Source organism: Primulina huaijiensis, unplaced genomic scaffold, assembly GCF_012295235.1.
Source record: "Primulina huaijiensis isolate GDHJ02 unplaced genomic scaffold, ASM1229523v2 scaffold43111, whole genome shotgun sequence".
NCBI lineage: Eukaryota > Viridiplantae > Streptophyta > Magnoliopsida > Lamiales > Gesneriaceae > Primulina > Primulina huaijiensis.
In genome coordinates, this window is record NW_027360409.1 from 20299 (window position 1) to 41846 (window position 21548).

The 21548-nt window shown below is 34.3% G+C and overlaps 2 protein-coding genes across 3 annotated transcripts; both read left to right on the top strand.

The window, feature by feature from the left end:
- Nucleotides 1-13891, top strand: LOC140969941 (uncharacterized). Of its 2 annotated transcripts, none has more exons than XM_073431465.1 (24): nucleotides 1-881; nucleotides 1577-2045; nucleotides 2175-2260; nucleotides 2433-2546; nucleotides 2639-2827; nucleotides 3012-3077; nucleotides 4427-4477; nucleotides 4687-4809; nucleotides 4890-5006; nucleotides 7540-7647; nucleotides 7730-7817; nucleotides 8250-8390; nucleotides 8763-8939; nucleotides 9023-9630; nucleotides 10529-10676; nucleotides 10765-10982; nucleotides 11077-11251; nucleotides 11404-11546; nucleotides 11638-11815; nucleotides 11897-12117; nucleotides 12638-12827; nucleotides 12939-13164; nucleotides 13256-13411; nucleotides 13507-13891. In XM_073431465.1, exons 1-24 carry the CDS (start codon nucleotides 168-170, stop codon nucleotides 13592-13594), a joined length of 4794 nt encoding a protein of 1597 aa, XP_073287566.1. In that variant the 5' UTR covers nucleotides 1-167; the 3' UTR covers nucleotides 13595-13891. The 2 variants fall into 2 exon arrangements, with proteins under 2 accessions (XP_073287566.1, XP_073287565.1); XM_073431464.1 differs by having other exon boundaries at nucleotides 2-881; nucleotides 11329-11546.
- A 1563-nt stretch (nucleotides 13892-15454) lies between these two features.
- Nucleotides 15455-18824, top strand: LOC140969943 (probable UDP-3-O-acylglucosamine N-acyltransferase 2, mitochondrial). Its single transcript, XM_073431468.1, has 10 exons — nucleotides 15455-15667; nucleotides 16264-16476; nucleotides 16859-16935; nucleotides 17134-17183; nucleotides 17517-17581; nucleotides 17712-17763; nucleotides 17838-17908; nucleotides 17999-18065; nucleotides 18139-18210; nucleotides 18341-18824. The coding sequence occupies exons 1-10, from the start codon at nucleotides 15501-15503 to the stop codon at nucleotides 18443-18445; spliced, it is 939 nt and encodes a 312-aa protein (XP_073287569.1). The 5' UTR covers nucleotides 15455-15500; the 3' UTR covers nucleotides 18446-18824.
- Nucleotides 18825-21548: the final 2724 nt, after the last annotated feature.

Below are 21548 nucleotides of genomic sequence, written 5' to 3' on the forward strand. Positions count from 1 at the left end.
CTCGGGTTTTCAATCCAAGGTTGACAGTTCTGTAATTTCACATAATCGATCCAGCCAACCGCCATCCCGTTGCCATTTAAATTCAAATTCGAAACACGAAGAATCGAAACCCCTTTTTCCCTTTCTCCAAAACGGAACTTTACCCATCAAACCAGAGCTCCACGAAAATGGAGTCGCGAAATCGGAAACCAAATGCAGCAGATTCTTCGCCATTGCGGAACCCTCCAACTTCAGTCTTCAAAGACTTGTCCAATTTCAGAACCCCCAAGAATCCACCGAGAATCCCTAAATTCCCGTCTTCACCCTCCTCTCAGCAATCCAACTACTACACCGCTTCGAGGAACACCCCGTTATCCTCTTCCAGGCGCTGCTTTAAAACCTCGGCTTTGAAATCGAAGGCCGCACGTAAACTTAAGGCTGTTGAAGTTGAGCAGCTCAAGTCTGCTCGAAAGGTTCAAATGGAGAAAGAAAATTCACTTCGAACCTTCTCCAAATCACTAACCGTGTGGCTCAATTTTTTGTTTAAGAACCCTATATCTTGTGGATGTGATACGGCCAAGTTTACTGGAGAATTTGACGCTTCCATTTGCTGTCAAGTTGGTGTCACGAAGGACTCTCTGGTGAATAATGGGAAGAGGGAAATCAGGCCATCAAATGAAGTGGGAGTTGATGGACCATGCCGAGGCCCGAAGAGGCAGAGATTGTTGTGGAGAGGTGGGGGGAGCGCAGATGAGGAAGGAGTTTCATATTCCATGCTATCTGGATTGAAGGATTCACTGCAGGATATATGTAGTTTTGAGGATCTGAAGATTAGAATGAGGATGTATCTGAGTTTGGCTAGTTGCAAAGAGATCTCTGTCGCAATGTCTCAAGTAACAAAGGTTTTATTTTGCTTTTCCCAAAGTGATTGTTGATGTTCTTAAATGGTATTTTAATTTAATATGCGTTTTAAATTGTCGTTGGATAGAGTAACACGTTTATTTTCTAAGAACTGTCACATAATGGAAGGTCTTTGTTAGTTTAAGGAAAGTTACATTCTATGAGTAATGAGTGGCCATAAAACTTGGTTTTCATTGTTGAATTGTGTATTTATAAATAGCTTTAATTTTATTTAAGAATAGTTTACTACTGAAGCTCCAATTTAGAACTGTTATATCTAATTCAAAGATTTGTATTGTTCTATATCTCGGCGATGCCGATAATGTATTATAGATTTTGTTTACATATGATATACATTACATGGTTATCATGCCATTTTTCTTTATGCTCAATCCGATAATATGTCATTGGATGTAATTATCTATCTGTGATGGCACTCAACACATAATCTTCAGTGTTGGCAGATGAAATATCCACAAAGAGTGTGCTGTGGTTTTTGAGGTTTGGAATGACAAACATTTGCGTGTAGAGATCTTTCTGCACAAGTGTAAAATCAAATCCGCCAATTTTGATTATTGATTTGAGTGAATTTTGGTTGAAATTGTATTCTGTTTTTTGCTCACTGTTTTATCTCAACGTCTTCCCCAGTCCCATAATAGCCGACTATCTTACATTTTCCATCGTTTATCTTTTTCAGATTATTGATGATGGACGGTTAAAGATGAGGGCAAATTGTCCCATAGTAAGTGATGTTGGGATGAAGGAAAAAGCCATCAAAATTCTTATGTGCTATAACCCGGTATGGCTTCGGATAGGGTTATACGTTATATGGGGTGGAGACTCCTTGTTTCCAAGTGGTGATGTCAGTTCTGACCAAGAAATTGCATTTTTGAGGATGGTAGTTGAAAAGCAATTCTTCTCTCACACTGGTCTAGCAAAAACATATGCTTATAATAAGCAGGTCGAGGGGTTATACAGGCCAGGATATTATGAAAAGTTAGGAAATATCATATTGAAGAGAATTTTGTTGCTTGCCATCATAGTTGATAAAGCCAAATCTCACACCAGCCTTCCCCTTAAATATGGTATTGATGGACTAGATGGTGGATCACCACTATTATTTTCCTCAAAATCCAATATTAAATCAAGCCGCCAATTAATTACTGGTAAGAGGGGGGAGTCAGCGTTTTTGCCAGTAGTTCTCTAATGTGGTAATTGTTGTTACAACTAGTTTGATGGCTGACCTTTTTCTCTTCGTCATTTTTGTTTTTTGTTTTTTTTGGCCTAAAAATTAGAATTCTTATCTTCTGATGTGATGCATGGGGAAGGAAATCTTCTAGCGCATCTTGTGATTGTTGGGTATAAACTATTGTATCAGCAAGTAAGCAACTTCACTGGTCATGTTTTTCTCATTTTGTACGATAATTTTATCTGATATTATCCGAACTTTTATTAGATTAAATTAAAATAAAATTACAGTTTATTTTCTTCTTAAATAGATGCAATTTAGTTTTCACTAGCTTGATGTTGCAGTTTTTTTCATCACGTTGCAGAGTCCTTTGGTTGAGTATGATTTCAAAATCACCGACTTATTTGAAGATCTCCGAGATGGGGTCCGACTTTGTAGAGTCATTGAGCTTCTAAAACACGATCCTTCAATTCTCATGGTTTGATGTATATTAAATTCATTATTGTCTTGGTTTATGTTTTCCAGCATATAATGAAGGTAACCGTGGATTTCTTACTTTTTGTTGAATAGAAAATGTTAGTTCCATCCGATACTCCGAAGAAAAAACTGGTTAATTGTGGTGTTGCGCTAGAATATTTGAATCAGGCTGCGGTACCATTGCTTGATGAGGAAGGAGTTGAGATAATTGGAGAGGATGTTGTTAATGGAGAGAAGGAGCTTACAATTTCCTTGTTATGGAACATGTTTGTTCACTTACAGGTAGGTTGCAATTTTTCTTAGATTCATACATTTCTTGTGTTCGGTGTCCTAATTTCATAAAAAGTATCATTAGAAATAATTGTAGGTAGTTTTTTTTTCTGCACGTCATTGAAGGTTCAATTGCAATTAAGGTTATCTGCTGGAATGCAGTAAGCAACTAATTTAACATGTGTGTTATCCACAGTTACCTCTCTTAATCAACCGGAAGCTTTTACTAGAAGAAATTTCAAATATTCGAGGAGTTTTTATGGTATGCTTACTGCCTATTATTAGATAGAATGAAACATTACATATCTTTGCTGCACTATTTTGCTAAGTACAAGTGTATAATGTCAAGTTTTAGTACTCAGTTAAGCGCAAATATCGTTCCCACTGATGTTGCAATTTAATAATATATTAATTACCACAATTAAAATAGTCAGACTTTATTTAGAAAATTTAATTGAGTGTTAATTGGTCATTATAGACTACAATGAATTAAGACACACAAACGATTTAAAATTACTGAGAATAAGAATCTAGATGTGCGATTTCACTTGGTCTTCACTATATTAAATTATCATTGAAATCTATATTCCTAAATTCGATTCATTTACTACTCAAGAATTCTCAAATATTTCTATTCTTTTTTCCCAAGTGAAGCATATTAATTAATTATCTAATGTCGATTTCAATATCTCTATTAAAAATCAAACAATAAATGATTTCAATAGCATAATAATTCTTTTAATGGGTTCGATGGAGTTATATGCCTTCCGACTTCTATAAACACCAACGATATATTTTCCTATTGTCCTATTCGAATCCCCTCTCCTGCGAGATAAATCTCAAATAAATATGACACTCCAATTATTGATCAAGTAATTCGATAAAATCTAGAAAATATAAATAAACCAAGAAGAAATTCGCATATATAAATCAACAATTCATAAATATAGATTAAACAAAGCTACGTCGTACTCTAGATCAAATAAATTAGTTCATGGAGGAAAAACGATAAAACAAATTAATGTTTTTGAACATAAAACTAATCGCCTAAGAAATAGTAAGAAGAGAGAAGATTGAATCAGAGTTTGCGACTCCTTCCCCGGTAGATGTGCTCTTCGTCTTCGTTCTTCTTGTTTCTCGCTCTCGGTATTCTTTCGTGCGTCTGCTGCTCTCCGTTCTTCGTTGCTATGGTTTCAATTTTTTACACTTGCAATCTAAGTTCCTAGAGCCCATGAAAAAGCCTGTAAAGGTTTGCGTCGCGCGCGGGCTATTTTTTTGTGTGTCTCCTGGGTGCGCAGCCGCGTGCTAGCTTCTATTTTGGGCCGCGCTCTTCCGCGCAGCTGCGCGCTTGCTTTTGTCCTGAACTTCCTCGTTGGTTGCAAGTTATGCGCTCATGCTTGATTCTTGTAAACGACTTAAACAACTACCAAACTCGTAAATCCGCTTGATATTAGCAAACTTTCATGCCATTTCCATTGGTAATTTACGTGCAAAACTCGGACTTATAAATCTTCTTTGTTACTTATAATTTATTTTTGATTTTTTCTACTTTTCATCTATATAATTGAAAATAAGTAATTTGTTGGTAACTTTTTCTATGCAATTTTATAGGAAAATTCAAGCACCCAGACACTCTTGGACTTGCTCTTTACTTGGATTCAGGTGTTTGGTTTTATATGATTTGATACTCTTTATGGATTGATTGTCATCCTCTAAACATCCAATTTAAGTGTTGTCATCAACAAATTAAAGAGAAAATTGATTTAAAATTATTCGTGGGAATAGATTTCACAACATTTCTGTATAGGTTTTATTTGACAGCAATTTAACTTGTTAAAGTTACATAAAAAGTAGTTTTTTCCCTCTTACAGGCAATTTGTGAAACTTATGGGTTGAAAGTTGAAAATCAATCTTCCTTGTTGGACGGAAAGGCAATGTGGTGCTTGCTTGATTTTTACTTTCGCAAACAACATAGTCGTTCGTGTTCCTCTAAGGTGGTCATTTTTACCATTGATCCAAGTTTCTTTGCACAAATATTGCATTAATTTATTCGTCTTCTGTTGCGGTCTTACAGGACATTGATGGAACCAAAGTAGAAGTTTCGATTATGTCAGAAATTGAATATACAGATGCAGTGCACAACTTCATTCTTTCTCAAAAATTAACATCCTTGCTTGGAAACTTTCCCGAGGTAATATTAAGTTATTAACCATGAGTTAAATGTCACTTTTTTTCGCTTATTCTCACATCTTGTGCTCAACATTGTGGCACATTAATGTCTACTATTGCAAACTTGAATTTATTGAAATAAAGCCTTGTAACGTTGCATCAAAATAATTAGAAATTTATTGTCACGTACAAGGTCGAGAAGGAATATTTTGAGAGTCGAGGCGAGAGGCGCTACCAGGCGCGGGCATTGCGCCTCGGGAAATCCCGGGCGCAACGATTTACAAAGGCGAGCCCAGGCGCGCGCCTCGGCTCGCCTTGGAAGGGCTCTCGGGCGCGCCTTAGGCACACCTGAGATTGCCTTTTTTTTTAAATTCAAATGCAACTTCTCTGTTTTTTTTTTAATATTAACTTAAAATGTAAAAGGCCGCCCAACACAACCTTAAACCCTAGCAGCCCAGTTAACAAATTAAATATCATGAGGCGACAAGAGCAGAAGTGTGCAGACTGCAACAGAATTACAGAAGCCAACGTGACAGCGTGAATAAGAGAAAGGCCAAGAACCATTTATTGAGGAAAGCTCAGGTATCAGTTCTAGGGACTCTGATGATTCGATGGAAGAAGATGAACTTGATTTGGATGATTGAAGAATTTTAATCGTGTTACTTATTATAATGAACTTATTAATTATTTGTTGTTTTGTGTGACGTCGTGACTTAATTATTTCATATTTTAATATATTAATATATTATTCTAAGATAAATATATTTTTTTAAAAAATAAATAATGTGCGCCTTGCTTCGGTAAGGCGCGCGCCTCGCCTTGCGCCTCAGGCTCCAGAGCCCGTGTGCGCCTCGGTGCGCCTTGCGTCCTTGACAACTATGGATCAAATTATCCACCAAACGAATAGAACTACCCCTGATTAGTTGGCACTAGACAATTAAAAGATTTATATGAACAGGATATTAGGATTTGTCTTGAATTCGAGTCAATATATGGTTTCTGTATGACATCAAAATCCAGAAAGTAGGTTGCAAGAATAATGCTAAACAACAGAAAAAAGGACAAGGTTAAGAGGGATACAAGGGATGAAAAATTTCATAAAATATCTTTACTGATCGTGTTATATTCTATTTTTATTAATGAAAATTTACAAGGTTAAGAGGGATACAAGGGATGAAAATTTCATAAAATATCTTTCCTTATCGTGTAATATTCTGTTTTTATTAATGAAAATATCTGTCCCTATAGTTTTTTCTATTCCCATTTCAACCCATCTTCTATCTTGCATACTAAAATCGTCCCTAATGTTTGACAATATACATCATTGATGTTACATTCCTGTTAATTGGTTAGGATGTAATTTCGTCAATTTGTCACACATTAAGGATGATTTAATACACAAGAAAGAAGAAGGAATGAACCAGGAAGTGTAAACCATAGGGACAAGAATAGGTATTCCTCTATTTTTATAAGCATTAATATTATATGTGACCTTCAATCATAGGTAATTGGTACAACTTATCCGTGGGATCACAAACTTTGTGAATTCATAATCAAACAAGTTTTCTCTTTTTTGGGCATACTTGAATCCGTGTATTGTTGATCAATGAAATTTTTTTTGTATTGATTGTTAAAGTCAGACTTCGGTTAAACCCACTAGACTTTGATGAATGGTTTGAGACATCGTGCCATAATCGTCTTGGAACATTGGCTTGTTTGTACCCTGTATGAATACATAGCTATTCGTATATTTCAAAATGTCTTAACACGTTTATATATAATTTGAGTAATCATTTTATCTAACGTTGCATCTTGCTCTGGCCAAATGTCATTCATTCAAGAAAACATATAGGACATTCATGCACTTATACGAACTGAGAATACTCAACTTCGACACACAATTTACTTCCCAACATCGTACTTGATACCTTGTGAGTTTTAGATGTTGGAAAGCAAGGTGTCGTGCTCACCAAGTGGAGATACAATAGAGTCTTGGGTTGTGAGCATTAGTGGTGCATAATCACAACTTAAATTGTCTACGTGAGTATTGAGAGCCACTTAGAAAATTAATATAAGGGTCGTTAAGTGAAATTTTTCTTTCATAAGAACTTATTTATGTGCCCATATATTCTTACATTTATGCTTGTAAAATTTATCAATGAGGTAATTGTATATGATAATATCTAGTAAGGTGAATACCCTTTTTCTCTTTGTTATTAGTTGACGAAGTACAAATTTAGATATTGATATTGTGGTCACTAAGAATGTATTTTATTATTGCTACTCAATTACATTCTGGTAGACCATAGCATTATTCAGTCTTTATATATGTGTCAGTTATGCACATACAAATAAAGTGTGCTAAAAATAAATTTATCATTTATTGAACACCGAATATTATGCAGAAAATTGGTACTAAACCCGTAACCAGTGTCTGGCCGGTTGGGCACCCAGTCTATTAGTTCTTCTAGTACTTTCACTGTTGTATACATTTTCTTTTTGCAGCTTTTCATTTAATTTGAGGTATGAATGGGACATAGTACTGCTGGATGCAGGTTTTTCAAGTCAGTGACTTACTCGAACATAATGGTGCATGTAATGGACAGAGCGTAATTATCCTCTTGGTGTTTCTCTCAGTTCAATTCCTTGTAAAAAGAAACATGGTATTGTTCTAAACACGTTATTTTGCAGAGAGTTGTCACTTGACTTCTGGAAATGATTTTGCAATTTGGTTTTTCATTTTAGGATGACATTAATTTGCACAAGTTGCTGGGCGTCCAGCATCAAAGTCCAAATGACAGATGCATAAGTACAGAGTGGAACAATGGACAAGGTGCATTTTAGTCCTGTATCTATTGGAATGCTGCAGTTATTCTCAGCATATCTTGTTTTTTCAAATAATATGACTGGAAAGTGCCATCTTGTCCAGTAATTTGCTGCTAAGATATTGGATTATTGTATCTCTTGTAAAGGTCCAATGCACATTGGAAAATTAGGTTCAGTTTGTGATCTTTAGAATACGAGTAATATTCACGTACTTCATTACACAAGTGATGGATTCATCCTTTTGTAATACATGTCAAATTTTTGAATGGTGACTTTGTACCCCTATTGTTACTTTATATAAATATAATAAGTGGTAGGAATTCTACTTTTGATGTGGAAATGTGTCTGTTTTATTGATGTGTATTTCAGCTTTCTTCATAATCTAATAAAAAAATTTATGTTCGTTTATTGCCTCCTTTTGCTATCATAATTAACCCAGATGGAGCGAAAGATTTTAAGGCAATAATGGCATGGTGGCAAGAGATGGCTCAACAGAATGGCAAGTGCAATCTAAAGCCAGCTGCTTTTTCTACACAATGCTTCTTTGCTGGCAGAAAGAGCATGAACAGAGTTCAAAAAGGTAATATATGTTGCAAGTGACAAAAACCTCTACATTTGCTGCAAATTTGACTGACTAGGTATTTTTAAATACATTGTTTATAATATTTTACCTTATTTGGGTGACTTGCCTTTTGATCTGGCTCGAACATTTTCGTATATAAAATATTTTAGAAATTCGCAATAAAAAAATTTCAGGTTCATCGCAAAATTTGTTGGAATGCCGAACTCTATTTGATCTTCTATTCAATTTATAAAATGTTTTTTAATAAATAAATAATTTTCACGTTAATTAGCCTGTCCAGAACTTTTGTCAATTCCACGGTACTTTAAATCTGATTTTTCTCGAGTCATTGATGCTTATCTTGATTACCAACTTTATTTTCTATTTCAGACAATGCTGCCACAATAATACAGTCTCATTTTAGACGATTTGTTGCATGTCAAAACTATTTGAGAATAATGGAAGCAGCTCTTGTCTTGCAAAGTGCTGCATTGGCTTTGTTGTGTTTGAAGAAAAATATATCCGTGATGGAGCTTCGGGCGAGGAGTGAACGATTATCATTATCTAGTGTGTATTTCTTCTGATCGATCATAGCCTATGCATTGAATTTTTATTCTTTTATCCCTGTCTTATGTTTAACTACCATACAGCTAGGAGAGAGCATCTCCGAAAGTTTGGAGCACGCGTCGTCTCAATGGATGAGAGGAATTACTTCAACTTGAATAAGTTTGTTGCCGCTATTCAACATGTCATGGGAAACTGGAACACTCAGAGTGATTATGATGAAAATACATCCTGTAAGCAAAGTTATGCTACAAATATCATCGATGCTGCTACTGTTATCCAAAGTCACATTCGTGGATACACTGTGAGGTCTAGGTTTGTTCAGATGGTTGCTCAGAAAGGGGAATCTTCTGTTCTTTCCAAAAATATGATGAGTAGTTTGCATACCAAAGCAGCAATAACAATTCAGGATGCTTGGAGAAAATTCTTATTTTGCAAAAATAATAAAATTGAGCGGTATGCTGCAATTAAAATTCAGAGTTATTACCGTGGTTGGTTGATGAGAAAGTATTTTGCATGCAAGAAGCAAGGAGTAATAACAATTCAAAGGAGTTTCCGATTTTTCAGATTTAGGTGGCACTTCCATGTCCAAAGGAAGGAAAATGCTTCTGCAATTATCCTTCAATCTTATGCCCGTGGATGGATAGCTCGTAGAAAAGCTAATACAGAAAAGAATATAATTATTAGGATGCAGGTAAGTGGTTCCCAAATTGTTGAAGTATCTTTTGAGTGGTTTTCATCATCTCTTTCTTGTTGCATTGGCTCGTTGATAATTCAAATAAAATACATATTACTGAACATAATATTCTTCAGCCTTTAAGGCTATCACAAAGAATGAACAAGTTTTTGAACTGGGGTTTGCTTCTTTATTTTCTGAGGCTTTCTCCCCAGACAGTGTCACTTGGGTTCATATTTCTGGATTGCTAACTAACGGAGTCAAGTCCACATATGTTTTTTGAAGTAGGAAACAGAGAAGTGAAATGCTCTGCCTTTGTATTTTACATGATCCTATGATGAATATATTAATCAAATTTGCCATCTTTGCAAAAAACAGCAAGTTGGGTAACTTATAAACTTTTAGAAACTGGCCAAAAGTCATATAACTAGGTTTGTGACTAATAGGTTAAATTCATTGTTTCGTGTTGAAGTATCTTTTGAGTGGTTTTTATCATCTCTTTCTTGTTGCATTAGCTCGTTGATAATTCAAATAAAATACATATTACTGAACATAATATTCTTCAGCCTTTAAGGCTATCACAAAGAATTAACAAGTTTTTGAACTGGGGTTTGCTTCTTTATTTTCTGAGGCTGTCTCCCCAGCAGGGTCACTTGGGTTCATATTTCTGGATTGCTAACTAACAGAGTCAATTCCACATATGTTTTTTGAAGTAGGAAACACTAAAGTGAAATGCTCTGCATTTGTATTTTACATGATCCTATGATGAATATATTAATCAAATTTGCCATCTTTGCAGAAAATGGCAAGTTGGGTAACTTACAAACATTAGTAACTGATCAAAATTCATATAACTAGGTTTGTGACTAATAGGTTAAATTCATTGTTTCTTGACTATAAACATGGTGGAGTATAGCAAAAGAAGCTCCTAGAGGATGCTAGTAGGAGAATCCAAAGTGCTTTTGTGTGCATGAAACTTCGTAAGGCATTCCTTGCTCAAAAGAATGCTGCCATAGACATCCAACAATTTGTCAGAGGTGAGGTCTGCAGGAAAAGGCTTCTTGGTAAGTCATCCTTTTCTGAAGTCTATCTTTTCTGATTGTTTTTGTTTGCATATCTACTTATCTTCATTGCATTACATATCCAATACAGGAGCGTCCTGCAGCTATCAAGTTGCATCAAAGCATATCATTTATGGTTTTGAAATCAAAATGTTTCTTCAATCAGTTAAGAGGGTTCAAAGATGGTGGAGGGATTTTCTGAGAACCAAGCAGATGACTAAGTCAGCCATTGTTATACAGTCACATTTTCGAGCATGTACTGCCAAGCAAATGGCCGAGAGAGAGAAACAACAGCTGGTTGTAATTCAAGTAAGTTAGAAGTTATGTTCCTGGATTACTTGGTTTCCTGCCATTAAAGATGGTGGCATCTGTAAAAATGTTATTTTATTAACATGTGGATCAGAGATACATTCGTCGGTGGTTGCAAAGAAAAAAGTTGTTCCAAAATGTGGCCGCTAGGAGTATCCAAAGTGCTTTCCTTTGCATGAAACTTCGTAAGGCATTCATTACTCGGAAGCATGCAGCTACAGAAATTCAGCGATTTGTCAGGGGAGAGAATAGTAGGAAAAGGCTTCTTGGTATCTCATCTCTTCGTGAAGTCCAACTATTTTGCAGACTATTCCTGTTGCCAATTCTATTCTCCTTTCATGTACAGGAATGTCCTGCTGCTATCTGAACACGTCAGGGTATATCTTCCATGGTCTTGAATTCAAAATATTTCTTTTATCAGTTGTGAAGTTGCAAAGATGGTGGAGGGTTTTTCTGGAAGCCAAGCGACAAACAGAGTCGGCTATTGTTATCCAATCACATTTTCGAGGATGGACGGCAAAGAAAATGGCAAAGACACAGAAGAAACATGTGGTTGTCATTCAAGTGAGTAAAGTCATATTCCTCGATGATTTGGTTTCTGAGTTCTGACATTGCACATGGTGGTAACGATAAAATATTTTTTGATATGGATCAGAGCTACTGTCGTGGGTGGTTACTGAGAAAGAAGTTGTTAATCCTTCATGATGCTGCCAAGAGGATCCAAGGTGCTTTCCTTTGCATGAAAATTCACAAGACATACATTGCTCAAAAGCACGCAGCTGTAGATTTACAACGATTTGTGAGGGGCGAGAATGATAGGAAAAGGCTTTTTGGTAAGTTATACTTTAGTGAATTTTATTTTGTGGGATTATTATTGTTTCTAGTTTACTTACCTTGAATGTACCCTACTACAGGAGCACTCTGTTGTGATCATAATGCATTCAAGAATGCCTTCCTCCCCAGTCTTAACTTCAAAATATTTCTGCAATCTATCAAGAAGTTGCAAAGATGCTGGCGGGAAATTCTGAGAGCGAAGAAGGAAACCAATTCAGCAGTTATAATCCAATCACATTTTCGAGGATGGATGGCAAGGGAAATGGTTAAGAAAGAGAAGCAGCGTGTGGTTTTGATTCAAGTGAGTTCATTTCATAATACATGATCACATTTTTTTAATGCCTTGTGACAAGGAATAAATGAACCTTATGATCTCAAGCTTGCACTTTGTTGATTGTTATTTGGCATTGACATAGGCATCTTGATTATGTGTGTTTCAAGTTATGATTCTGGCCAGTTCCATTGTTAGCATAAGAACAGATATGTTGCAAAGAACTACAACAGATGTCTTTAATGAAGTTGACCTCTCATAAAGATAGTTCTTTTCTCCTGCTTTGGATTTTAGGAGGAATAAATTTTGATTACTTGTCAGCCTCATTTTGCCTTTGCCTTGATTTTCAAGTTACTGACTGCTGCTCCGTTTTAGGAACTCTGGAGTAATAAATTCATTCTTTTCTAGCCACTAAACGAGGCACTTTTCTTGATTTAAGATACAAATTTGTTTTAGCAAGTGTGGAATTACTTGTTAGCAATACGCTAAGGATTCCGGCCAATTTCGTCATCCTTGATTCCTTTATATTCTTACTTTTTCAATGTGGCAGTCATACTGGAAAGGTTACCTTGTACGGAAAAATGCAAAAGGTCATTTACAAGACTTGCGCTTCAGAATGCAAAAATCTGCTTCAAATATTGATGATAGCATGCGTCTGATAAACAGACTTGTGGCAGCACTTTCAGAACTACTTAAAATAAGAAGTGTAAGCGGCATTCTGCATACCTGTGCAACTCTAGGTAAGCACTCATTAGCAGATATTTGTCACTAATATTTAATATTTACAAGCTCATACTAGATTTTCATGTAGACTAATGACAGGAAACTATTCTAATTGTTATATTTTACAGATGTGGCAACAAAACATTCCCAGAGATGTTGTGAGGTGCTTGTGGCTGCAGGAGCTATTGGCACTATACTGAAGCTAATCCGTTCCATCAGTAGAAGCATACCAGATCAAGAAGTACTAAAGCATGCTCTTTCAACTCTCAGAAATCTTGCTCATTATCCACACCTCACTGAGATATTGACTGAGAGTCACGGATGTGTAGAAGTAGTCTTTTGGGAGTTCTTGAGGTTTGCCCAATTTTTATGACTTATCACTTAAGCTTACCAGTTCATTCCTCACATTAGAGTTATGTCATTCTTCTGCTTTTTGACTCACCAGAAACAAAGAAGAGGGATATTTCATTGCATCTGAACTCTTGAAAAGAATATGTTGTAGCGAAAAAGGTTTAAATGCCATGCGCAATCTACCAGCTCATTTAAAAAGGTTGAACAACCTTTCAGAAGAACTGGCAAGAAAGGCAGGAAATGATAAGTGGTTAGAAGTCATTTATCTGTTACTATCTTCTTTGTAAAAATTGTACTTACCTTTTGTACTGGTTCAAGAATTGTACAAATGTTGTATCGATGCAGGTATTTGCGTCACTCAGTGGCAAGAGAACGTGCAGAGAAGAGATTAAAGGAGGCTATCATGCTCCTTGAACTCATTAAAAAATCCTAAGGGAAGGTAATAGCAGATTTTTCCTTTTTGTTTTCGTGGCATCTCTTCAAGGTAGCATGAGAAATATTAGAAAGCAAGTTGATTGTTGTGATCACACTTGCTATTGGAACTATAGAATTCATACGGTTGGAAGGATTTCGTTTGAGTTGATGCTTAACTTGTCATGTCTAGCTTAACAAGTTGTGATTTTTGCTATGCTATAGATGTATATTATATGGTTGTTCATTCAATCTATCACGTGTATCATTTAACCATTGTGTTGAAGTTTTTTTAGCAGCATGAGGAGTGTCATTTTTCTTTTGATATATGATGTAGATTGGTTTCTTTTTGGTGGCTAAAATAACAGAAACAAAACATTGGATGCCAAAAGAACTTTTGAAAGGGTAATGCAATTTAGTGTCCGTTTGGTTGCAATATTTTATTGGATGCCAAAAGAACTTTTGAAAGGGTAATGCAATTTAGTGTCCGTTTGGTTGCAATATTTTATTTACGTTTTTAAATCATTTATTTAAGAGATGACTATTGTCTATTAATAATCTAATAAAAATATGTTTGTTCAGAAATCTTTTTTATTTTTTTAAAAGAAAGAATGGAAACAAAAGTGATTTCAGAACAAATTGTAAAGAATTTTTTATTGTTGAAATTCATTGAATAATTGTATGTGTGTTACTGTGTTTTAAAATTATTAAAATATAATTAGTAGTATATTAAATTGTAGATATATAAAATAATACTTTTAATTATATTCCAAAAATTGATGAAAATATGCTTAAAGTTAATATCCAAATTATATGAACATGAAGCATGGCTTTGTCATGTTCTTATACGTTTCTAGTTGAAGATTTTTTAGAAATATAGGTTTTAAAGACGTCTTATCACATGATACTAATATCCAAAATTTGAAACATAGTCTGAGTTTGAATCCAATTGTAAAAAACAAATCTTAAAAAAAATAAAATTGATAAGTGTCATTTTTACTTGTTTTAATTATGTTATTTTAATATATTATTGCATGAGTTGATGATATTGAGTCTGTATTATAACATATTTATTTATAATTTATGCATATTGCTCATCTCTCACTTGTTTCGGTTAATTTGTAAGTGTATTTGATAAAAAAATATAAGAATTATCTGATAGTTGCCCTGATACACGAAACTGATTCATTACGCAGCCGCACGAGAGAGCCGTCACACGTAAAGAAACGATCTTGGAGTCGAGAAGGCAAAAATTCGCACAACTTTTTCTCATTCTTTCTTTTCTTTTCTTCTTTATGGTGAAAAACATTTATTTAATTATTCTTTTTGCGGTGAACGATAGTAGCCAATTTTCATTATTTTTCGAGATTTAAGGAATCTTACCCCAAGATGTTGGTTTAAATTTATTTAATTTTCAACTTTTATTTTATGTTTGATTGTGCTAATGTTTTTCTTTGAATTATCGAAGCCTAGTTAACTTCTATAATATATTATATTATGATTGAATTCGAAAAATATTTTGCAATAAGAACGAACAACATAATCGTTAATTTACAATTTGTATAGAATTATAAAATTGCATACACAGTAATAGTGATAATTCAATATGTAGAGATATAGGAGATTCAATAAAAAGTTAATGCAATTACATTTGATAAATAATCAATGACATTTAAATATTTCATTATATTATATTATGTTAGCATAACTTGAAAGAATATGCTAATGAATTAAAGGATCTTGTCAAAAATATATATAACTGTCGAGATTAATTATTTGAATTAATCAGAGGTATATGAACTAAAATTCCCAACAAACTCATTCATACTTGATTTTAATATTGTCATCAACATTATTTTAATTTCTCTGCAACTANACAACAGGATTTTCTCTCAAGTGTAATCTCGGAGAGTGAAAGTCCATCTGCCATGGCGATTCGGGCGCGAAAATTAGTCACTCATCTCGACAATCTCTCTATTCCCATGCTCAATTTTCGAAGCTTTACTAAACGCAATGGCCCTAAACCCCTTTTCGTCTTAAGGCCTACATCAAGCCGGTGTCACTCTTCAAGTTGTCGGAGTCATTCAAATCCCAAGTATGTTCCTCACAATTGAAATTGCTGTGAATCAACTCGTTCAAGTTTGTACCTTTGTATTTGAGGACGGCGTGATGAATGTGTTTTCTTGTCCTCCATCCGTTTGTAAAAATTCCGCTTATATGTTTATCTTTTGTTCATATAGGATTCTGTTTTCGAACTTACCAAGTATGGATACTCCTTAAAGGGCAACGAATTTGGTTGGATATTTCGCGGTATGCTTAGTGGATGGATGCAAGAGTTCATAACTTATATTATAATTATAAAAGAAAAATGGCTGAATTATAATGGATGAAAATGACGATAGGGTGCTCAAATTTGAATTAGGGGGTGAGGATGATTGCAGTTCTATGGTATTCTTGGGCTCAGGATAAGGATTAATTTCCACTGTGTTTTTTAATTTACATGGTCAAAAGTTATCGATCAGTGAATGTTTAAACACATTATCTTTCCTCGTTTGTTTTATTATATGCATTGAGGTGTTCTGCAGTTGAATAATTTATAATTTATTATCAACCTTGCTAACATGAATGCTTCCGGTTCATTTATTCATTAGAGTTAACTCTAATTGCTCCTTTAATTTTTCTATGCTCAAGATTTGAAGCTGATGCTAAGATCAGCTATCAAGAGTTTCGAAAATGGTGCAACGGAGGTGGCACCTTTAATGAATCTGCTTCCATCGATCCAACTGCTGTAATTGAAATAGGTGCAATAGTTCATTCAGAATCTGTTATAGGAGCGAATGTTTACATTGGGTCAGGAACAATTGTTGGACCTGCGGTTAGAGTTGGCCAATCAACAAAAATTGGGTATTCGTTTATCCCTTCTGAAAAAGCATTAGTTTTGAAACTAACACATGCCTGTACTTGACTTTTTCATGCACATGGTAGAATGGAGACCTCAAATTTGTCTCTTCTGTTTATTCATATGCTTGACATGTATTATGATTGTATTGGTAACTAGATGATACCTCCTTGTTCGCTGGTTTGTGACTTTCCTCGACTCTGGCCATAACATCATGCCATCAAAATGTGCATAGAATTGGCCCTATCCACCTTTTAGATTTTAGCTTTTAATTTAATTGTCCATAGGCAGGCACAAAAAACATGACAAAGTCTAATATGTTCACATGGATCACTGCATATTCTTACGCCAACCTTAGGCTTTGATCTGATTAAATATTTTGTCCAGGTATAATGTTGTGCTTACTAATTGCACAATTGGTGATTTTGGTGTTATTCACAGTGGCATTTGCATAGGTCAAGATGGTAAGGCATGAATTTCAATTGTTTTTGCTATCTGTCACATGATATTTGCTAAATGTTGGGGTTTTATCAAAATGGCATTTATGTTCAATACCTTATGTGGTGTAAGCTATACATCCGATTACCAAGATCCTAAGTTGGTGTCCACATTCACTTTTCCTTGTGGCTTTTAGTTAATGATGAATTTTCTTTTCCTTGTAGGTTTTGGGTTTTTTGTCAATGAACAAGGCGACATGATGAAGAAGCCTCAAGTTTGTAAACTTATTTCCCTATCCACTCTGTCTTAAATTTTTGAACTTCAGTGTGGTAATTAGTAGAGAGTTGATTATGGGTATTCTAAGTACTCGTGTGATAGATAATTTCTAAAATGCTTTATTTCTACCAATTTTTAGTCACTTTTAACTTTCTGTTAAAGTTCGAGGTGCCATGGAACTATAGGGGTTGAGGCTGTTTATGATGACATACTCCTCACTCTTTTTCTTTGTATTTTACTCTACATATTCGTTAGGTGTATCAGACCTGTATTTTAGCATTCAATATTTCTCGTCGTTGTAAAGCTTTATTTCCTACTTCCATGTTTCCAGAGCTTGAAAGCAAGGATAGGAAACCATGTGGAAATAGGCTCAAATACTTGCATCGACAGGGGCAGGTGAAATATGTGATGTCTGTGACTATTTCTTATTGCTATGTCAACACTCTTGGTTTATCCATTATAATGTGTTAGGGCCTACGTTACACATACCTGAAACAAGTTATACTGCTACTATTTTTACATGTAGCTGGCGAGATACAGTAATTGGAGATCACTCGAAGATAGATAATTTGGTGCAGGTTTGATTCTTATTTCTGAAAAAATCGGTTAATACTTAATAACTTTAAAGTCATAGGTGTGCTTAACTATGCAGATAGGCCACAATGTAGTGATCGGAGAAAATTGTATGATCTGTGGACAAGTTGGTATTGCAGGTTCAGTGACGTAAGCTACCACTATTTATTCTAAATCCTTGAGACCATTTTCTTGGCGTTCACACCGACAATATGCTGTTTATACACTGTTTCATTTCAGGATAGGAGACTACGTGACATTAGGTGGAAGGGTTGCAATTCGCGATCATGTCTGCATCACATCAAAGGTGTACTTTTGTATTAAGTCCTTCAGTTGTATTTTTAAAATTTCTGGAAGTGCTTATTCATATTCTGCTGCAGGTCAGATTAGCTGCTAATAGCTGCGTCACCAAGAACATCAATAAATCAGGAGACTATGGTGGCTTCCCTGCTGTAAGCATTTTCTCCGATCCTGTTTTTCATTTGTCAAGCAGTTAAATGATTACGTTAACCTATTCATCATATATTCCCTTGATTATATTATTTTTTAAGTTTCTTTTGATGTTTCTATCATTTTCATCAGATTCCAATTCGAGAATGGCGAAAACAAGTTGTTGCCACCCGCCGAACTTCAAACTTGAGGAATCTTGACGTTGTAAATTCAAGTTTTCTTTCTGACTCAGAATAACGAAAGAATCATCCGATATAATCTTATTGCTGGGATGAAAGTTTTAAGCAAAAATTGGAAAATCAAAGAGCACAGATATGGACCTTGAGAACCGGGCGCTTTCACAGTAGCAGCATGCAGCTCTGTAGAATTCCCTCCCAGAACCGTCCCATTAATCTTGGTTCTTAGATTACTGAAATGTGCTTCCTATTCTATCCTCATCAGCTTTGACTTCCATTCGATAATCTGAAACCAAACTGCAGTTTTTTTAGAGCTGATTTTACTTATAAACGTGCAAAAGTTTTCAACTTAAACAAATAGGAATACCGCAATGTGTATAGCCTTTTAAGGTGTAAACATTTGCTCTTAATCCAATAAAGTAGCCCAACTCTAGTTGATTCTTGAGGTGTAAACATTTTCTCTTGATCCAATAAAGTAGCCCAACTCTTGTTGATTCTTGGAAATTGGTATGGCGTTGCTACAATATCTTGATAAGATACGAGTACTAGCTAGTTAAATTGATTGTGTTGGTTTTATTGTAAAAAAAATTTGATTTGAACTTTTTTTAAATCTAAAATTGATTTTGTTGGTATTGATTGTGTTTTTTTTAATCTAAAATTTATTTTGTTGGTATTGATTGTGTTGGTTTAATTGTAAAAAAAAGAGTTCAAATCAAAATTTCTTTAACGATTAAGCCAATACATTAACTAGCTAGTACTCGTGTGTGTGTGTACACTAGAGAAATGTGCACGTGAGTTGCATGTCGAACTTGTTTGATTTGAAATAAAATTAGTTAATTTGATAAAAATTAGTTAATTTGATAAACGAAAATGATGATTATTGCATAAGGACGTAAACGAATCACGCATGACATTATTATGCGCAAAATCAATCTAAATTTACTAAATCATTATATAAAAAAAACCATACAGAAGATGATCAAGCATGTTGTAACTGTGGCAAGAAGGACCACTTTATTGCAGAATGCAACATACGTAAGAAAGATGACAAGACAATTCGAGAGAAGATGGTCGAAGGATGAAAAGATATCTTTCAAGAAGAAGAAAGACCATATTGTTTTTGATGATGTTGAGAACAAAAGTAAATGGGCGGATTCAGATAGCGAGTCTTCTGAATCTAGCACAAATTCAAGCGAGAGTGACAATGAACAGGTCCAATGCTTAATTGCTTACTCAGAAGCAGAAAATGATACTGATGAGGTATTTGATTTTGGCTATAATGAATTTACACGTGAAGATTTTGTCACTGCATGAAATGAATAACGAGTACATGAAGTTGTCGCAATCATTCGAGGAAGTGAAAACAGAAAAAGTAAGCCTAAAAAAGTCATGTGAATCCAGTTGCTTGCAACGAAAGGAACTCGACGAACTTAAGGTTAAACCAAGTCTGTTAGCCACTGAGAATGATAATATGTGCAGAATGTTCCAAGCCACCTTGAAAGAAAATCAAAAGTTGATAAAATTAATCAACACTTGGCAAGTCTAAAGTAATAAACTTTATTCGGTCCAGTACGATATATGGACATGATAAGTTTGAAATCCTAGCAGATAAAAAAATGTCATATGAAAACAAAGCTAAGCATAAAGGCCTAGGATACGTTGAACCTCAAAACTATTAGTCTAGGTCTTGTCTTAACGAGTTGAAACTCCTAGCATTCTTTACTTCAACTCTTCAACTCGATCTGTTAAGAAACAAGCTTCTGAAAATTACAATTGATTCTTACAATACAACGCTCTTGTGTAATAGATAAGTGATAATACAAAGTATAGATTTGACGGAAATTGAGTGTGTGAAAAACAACTTAAAGGTGAATATTTTGAGGGATGTTGCGCTATTTAAATACCTGAAGAAGATTGATAAAGCAGTAGTTGTTCCGAGATATCTTTTCAGTCTTGATGCATTCCTTGTTTATAGGTGTTGGTCCCCAACATTAATAAATATATACGGTACTCACAGATATATCATGTAGCAGATATTTACGCAGAAATTGCCTTGTGTCCTTGCTGTTTTGTCAAAAATAGTACCATCTAATTCAAATTTCTAAGACACTAGCTGAAATTGGTAACCAATAGACCTTATCTCTTTTGTCTTTGCTGACAACTTTATTATAAACTCAGAGATATACTGTTTGTCTCTAGAGAATGTTGACAGATTGATCTTCGAGTTGATCTGTTTTGTTCGAACAACTTGGTTCAAGTGATGCTGATGAATAAACTCTATCATATCGAAATATTTTAGCAGCTCAATCTATCTACTTAATTTAGCTTGTAACAACGTAAGTTGTCATACTTGTAGTATTGTTTATTTCAGTTTAAAAAATCTGCATTAATATAAGCTTGAGTTAGATCAGTTTAGTTTGAGATTACTAAAACTTATATATCAATTTTGTCTTTAACATAAAGAATTTTTTTCACTAATTTCAAAAATAGATTTTATCGTGCACAATTTGTTTTGCTTACTCGATAAAATGTAAAACCAATATTTTTATTAATTATTCTTATTTTCTTTGTTTTTCATATATAATTTTAATCATTAAATAATTAGATTTCACATTCTCATCAACTCCAGATGAGCTAGGAGATAAACTTAAAAATACTTAGTTTTTATTGACAAATTACTAAACACACATTAATTACTAAGAGAAACAACAATTTACCACAAACCAATTAATTAAATAATTAATGATAGAAGTGAGATAACAAATAAAATGACAAACAAAACCCCCCAAAATGCATTGAAAACACCAACCATCCCTAAAATCATAAAAATTATGAAAGAACACAAGGATATACAAGTACATTAATTCACATGATCAATAGCTCCAATATTATTATAATATTTTTCAAATTTTATTTTAACATCTGTAATATAAACTAAAAAACATAATCCTTTTTAAATTTTTAAACTTTTCAATGATAAAGAATTGTTTAAAAATTTTAAAATATTTTCAAAACTATTCTTGTCATAAAATTATGGTGTCGAGTAATTTCACAATTGTTCTTTAAATAAAATTTCAAAACATTGTTTGCCATAAAAATTATTGTTTCGAATACTTATAAATTGTTGTGAAAAAGTAAAAATTTACGGTAAAAAAATAAAAATC

Excerpts from the sequence above, each read along its gene's own strand:
- LOC140969941 (XM_073431464.1), top strand. The coding sequence starts at position 168 with ATGGAGTCGCGAAATCGGAAACCAAATGCAGCAGATTCTTCGCCATTG. Across the intron at positions 7,648-7,729 it reads TCCTTGTAAAAAGAAACATG|GATGACATTAATTTGCACAA; the intron begins GTATTGTTCTAA and ends TTTTCATTTTAG. Across the intron at positions 8,391-8,762 it reads CATGAACAGAGTTCAAAAAG|ACAATGCTGCCACAATAATA; the intron begins GTAATATATGTT and ends TTTCTATTTCAG.
- LOC140969943 (XM_073431468.1), top strand. The coding sequence starts at position 15,501 with ATGGCGATTCGGGCGCGAAAATTAGTCACTCATCTCGACAATCTCTCT. Across the intron at positions 18,066-18,138 it reads ATGTCTGCATCACATCAAAG|GTCAGATTAGCTGCTAATAG; the intron begins GTGTACTTTTGT and ends ATTCTGCTGCAG. Across the intron at positions 18,211-18,340 it reads ACTATGGTGGCTTCCCTGCT|ATTCCAATTCGAGAATGGCG; the intron begins GTAAGCATTTTC and ends CATTTTCATCAG.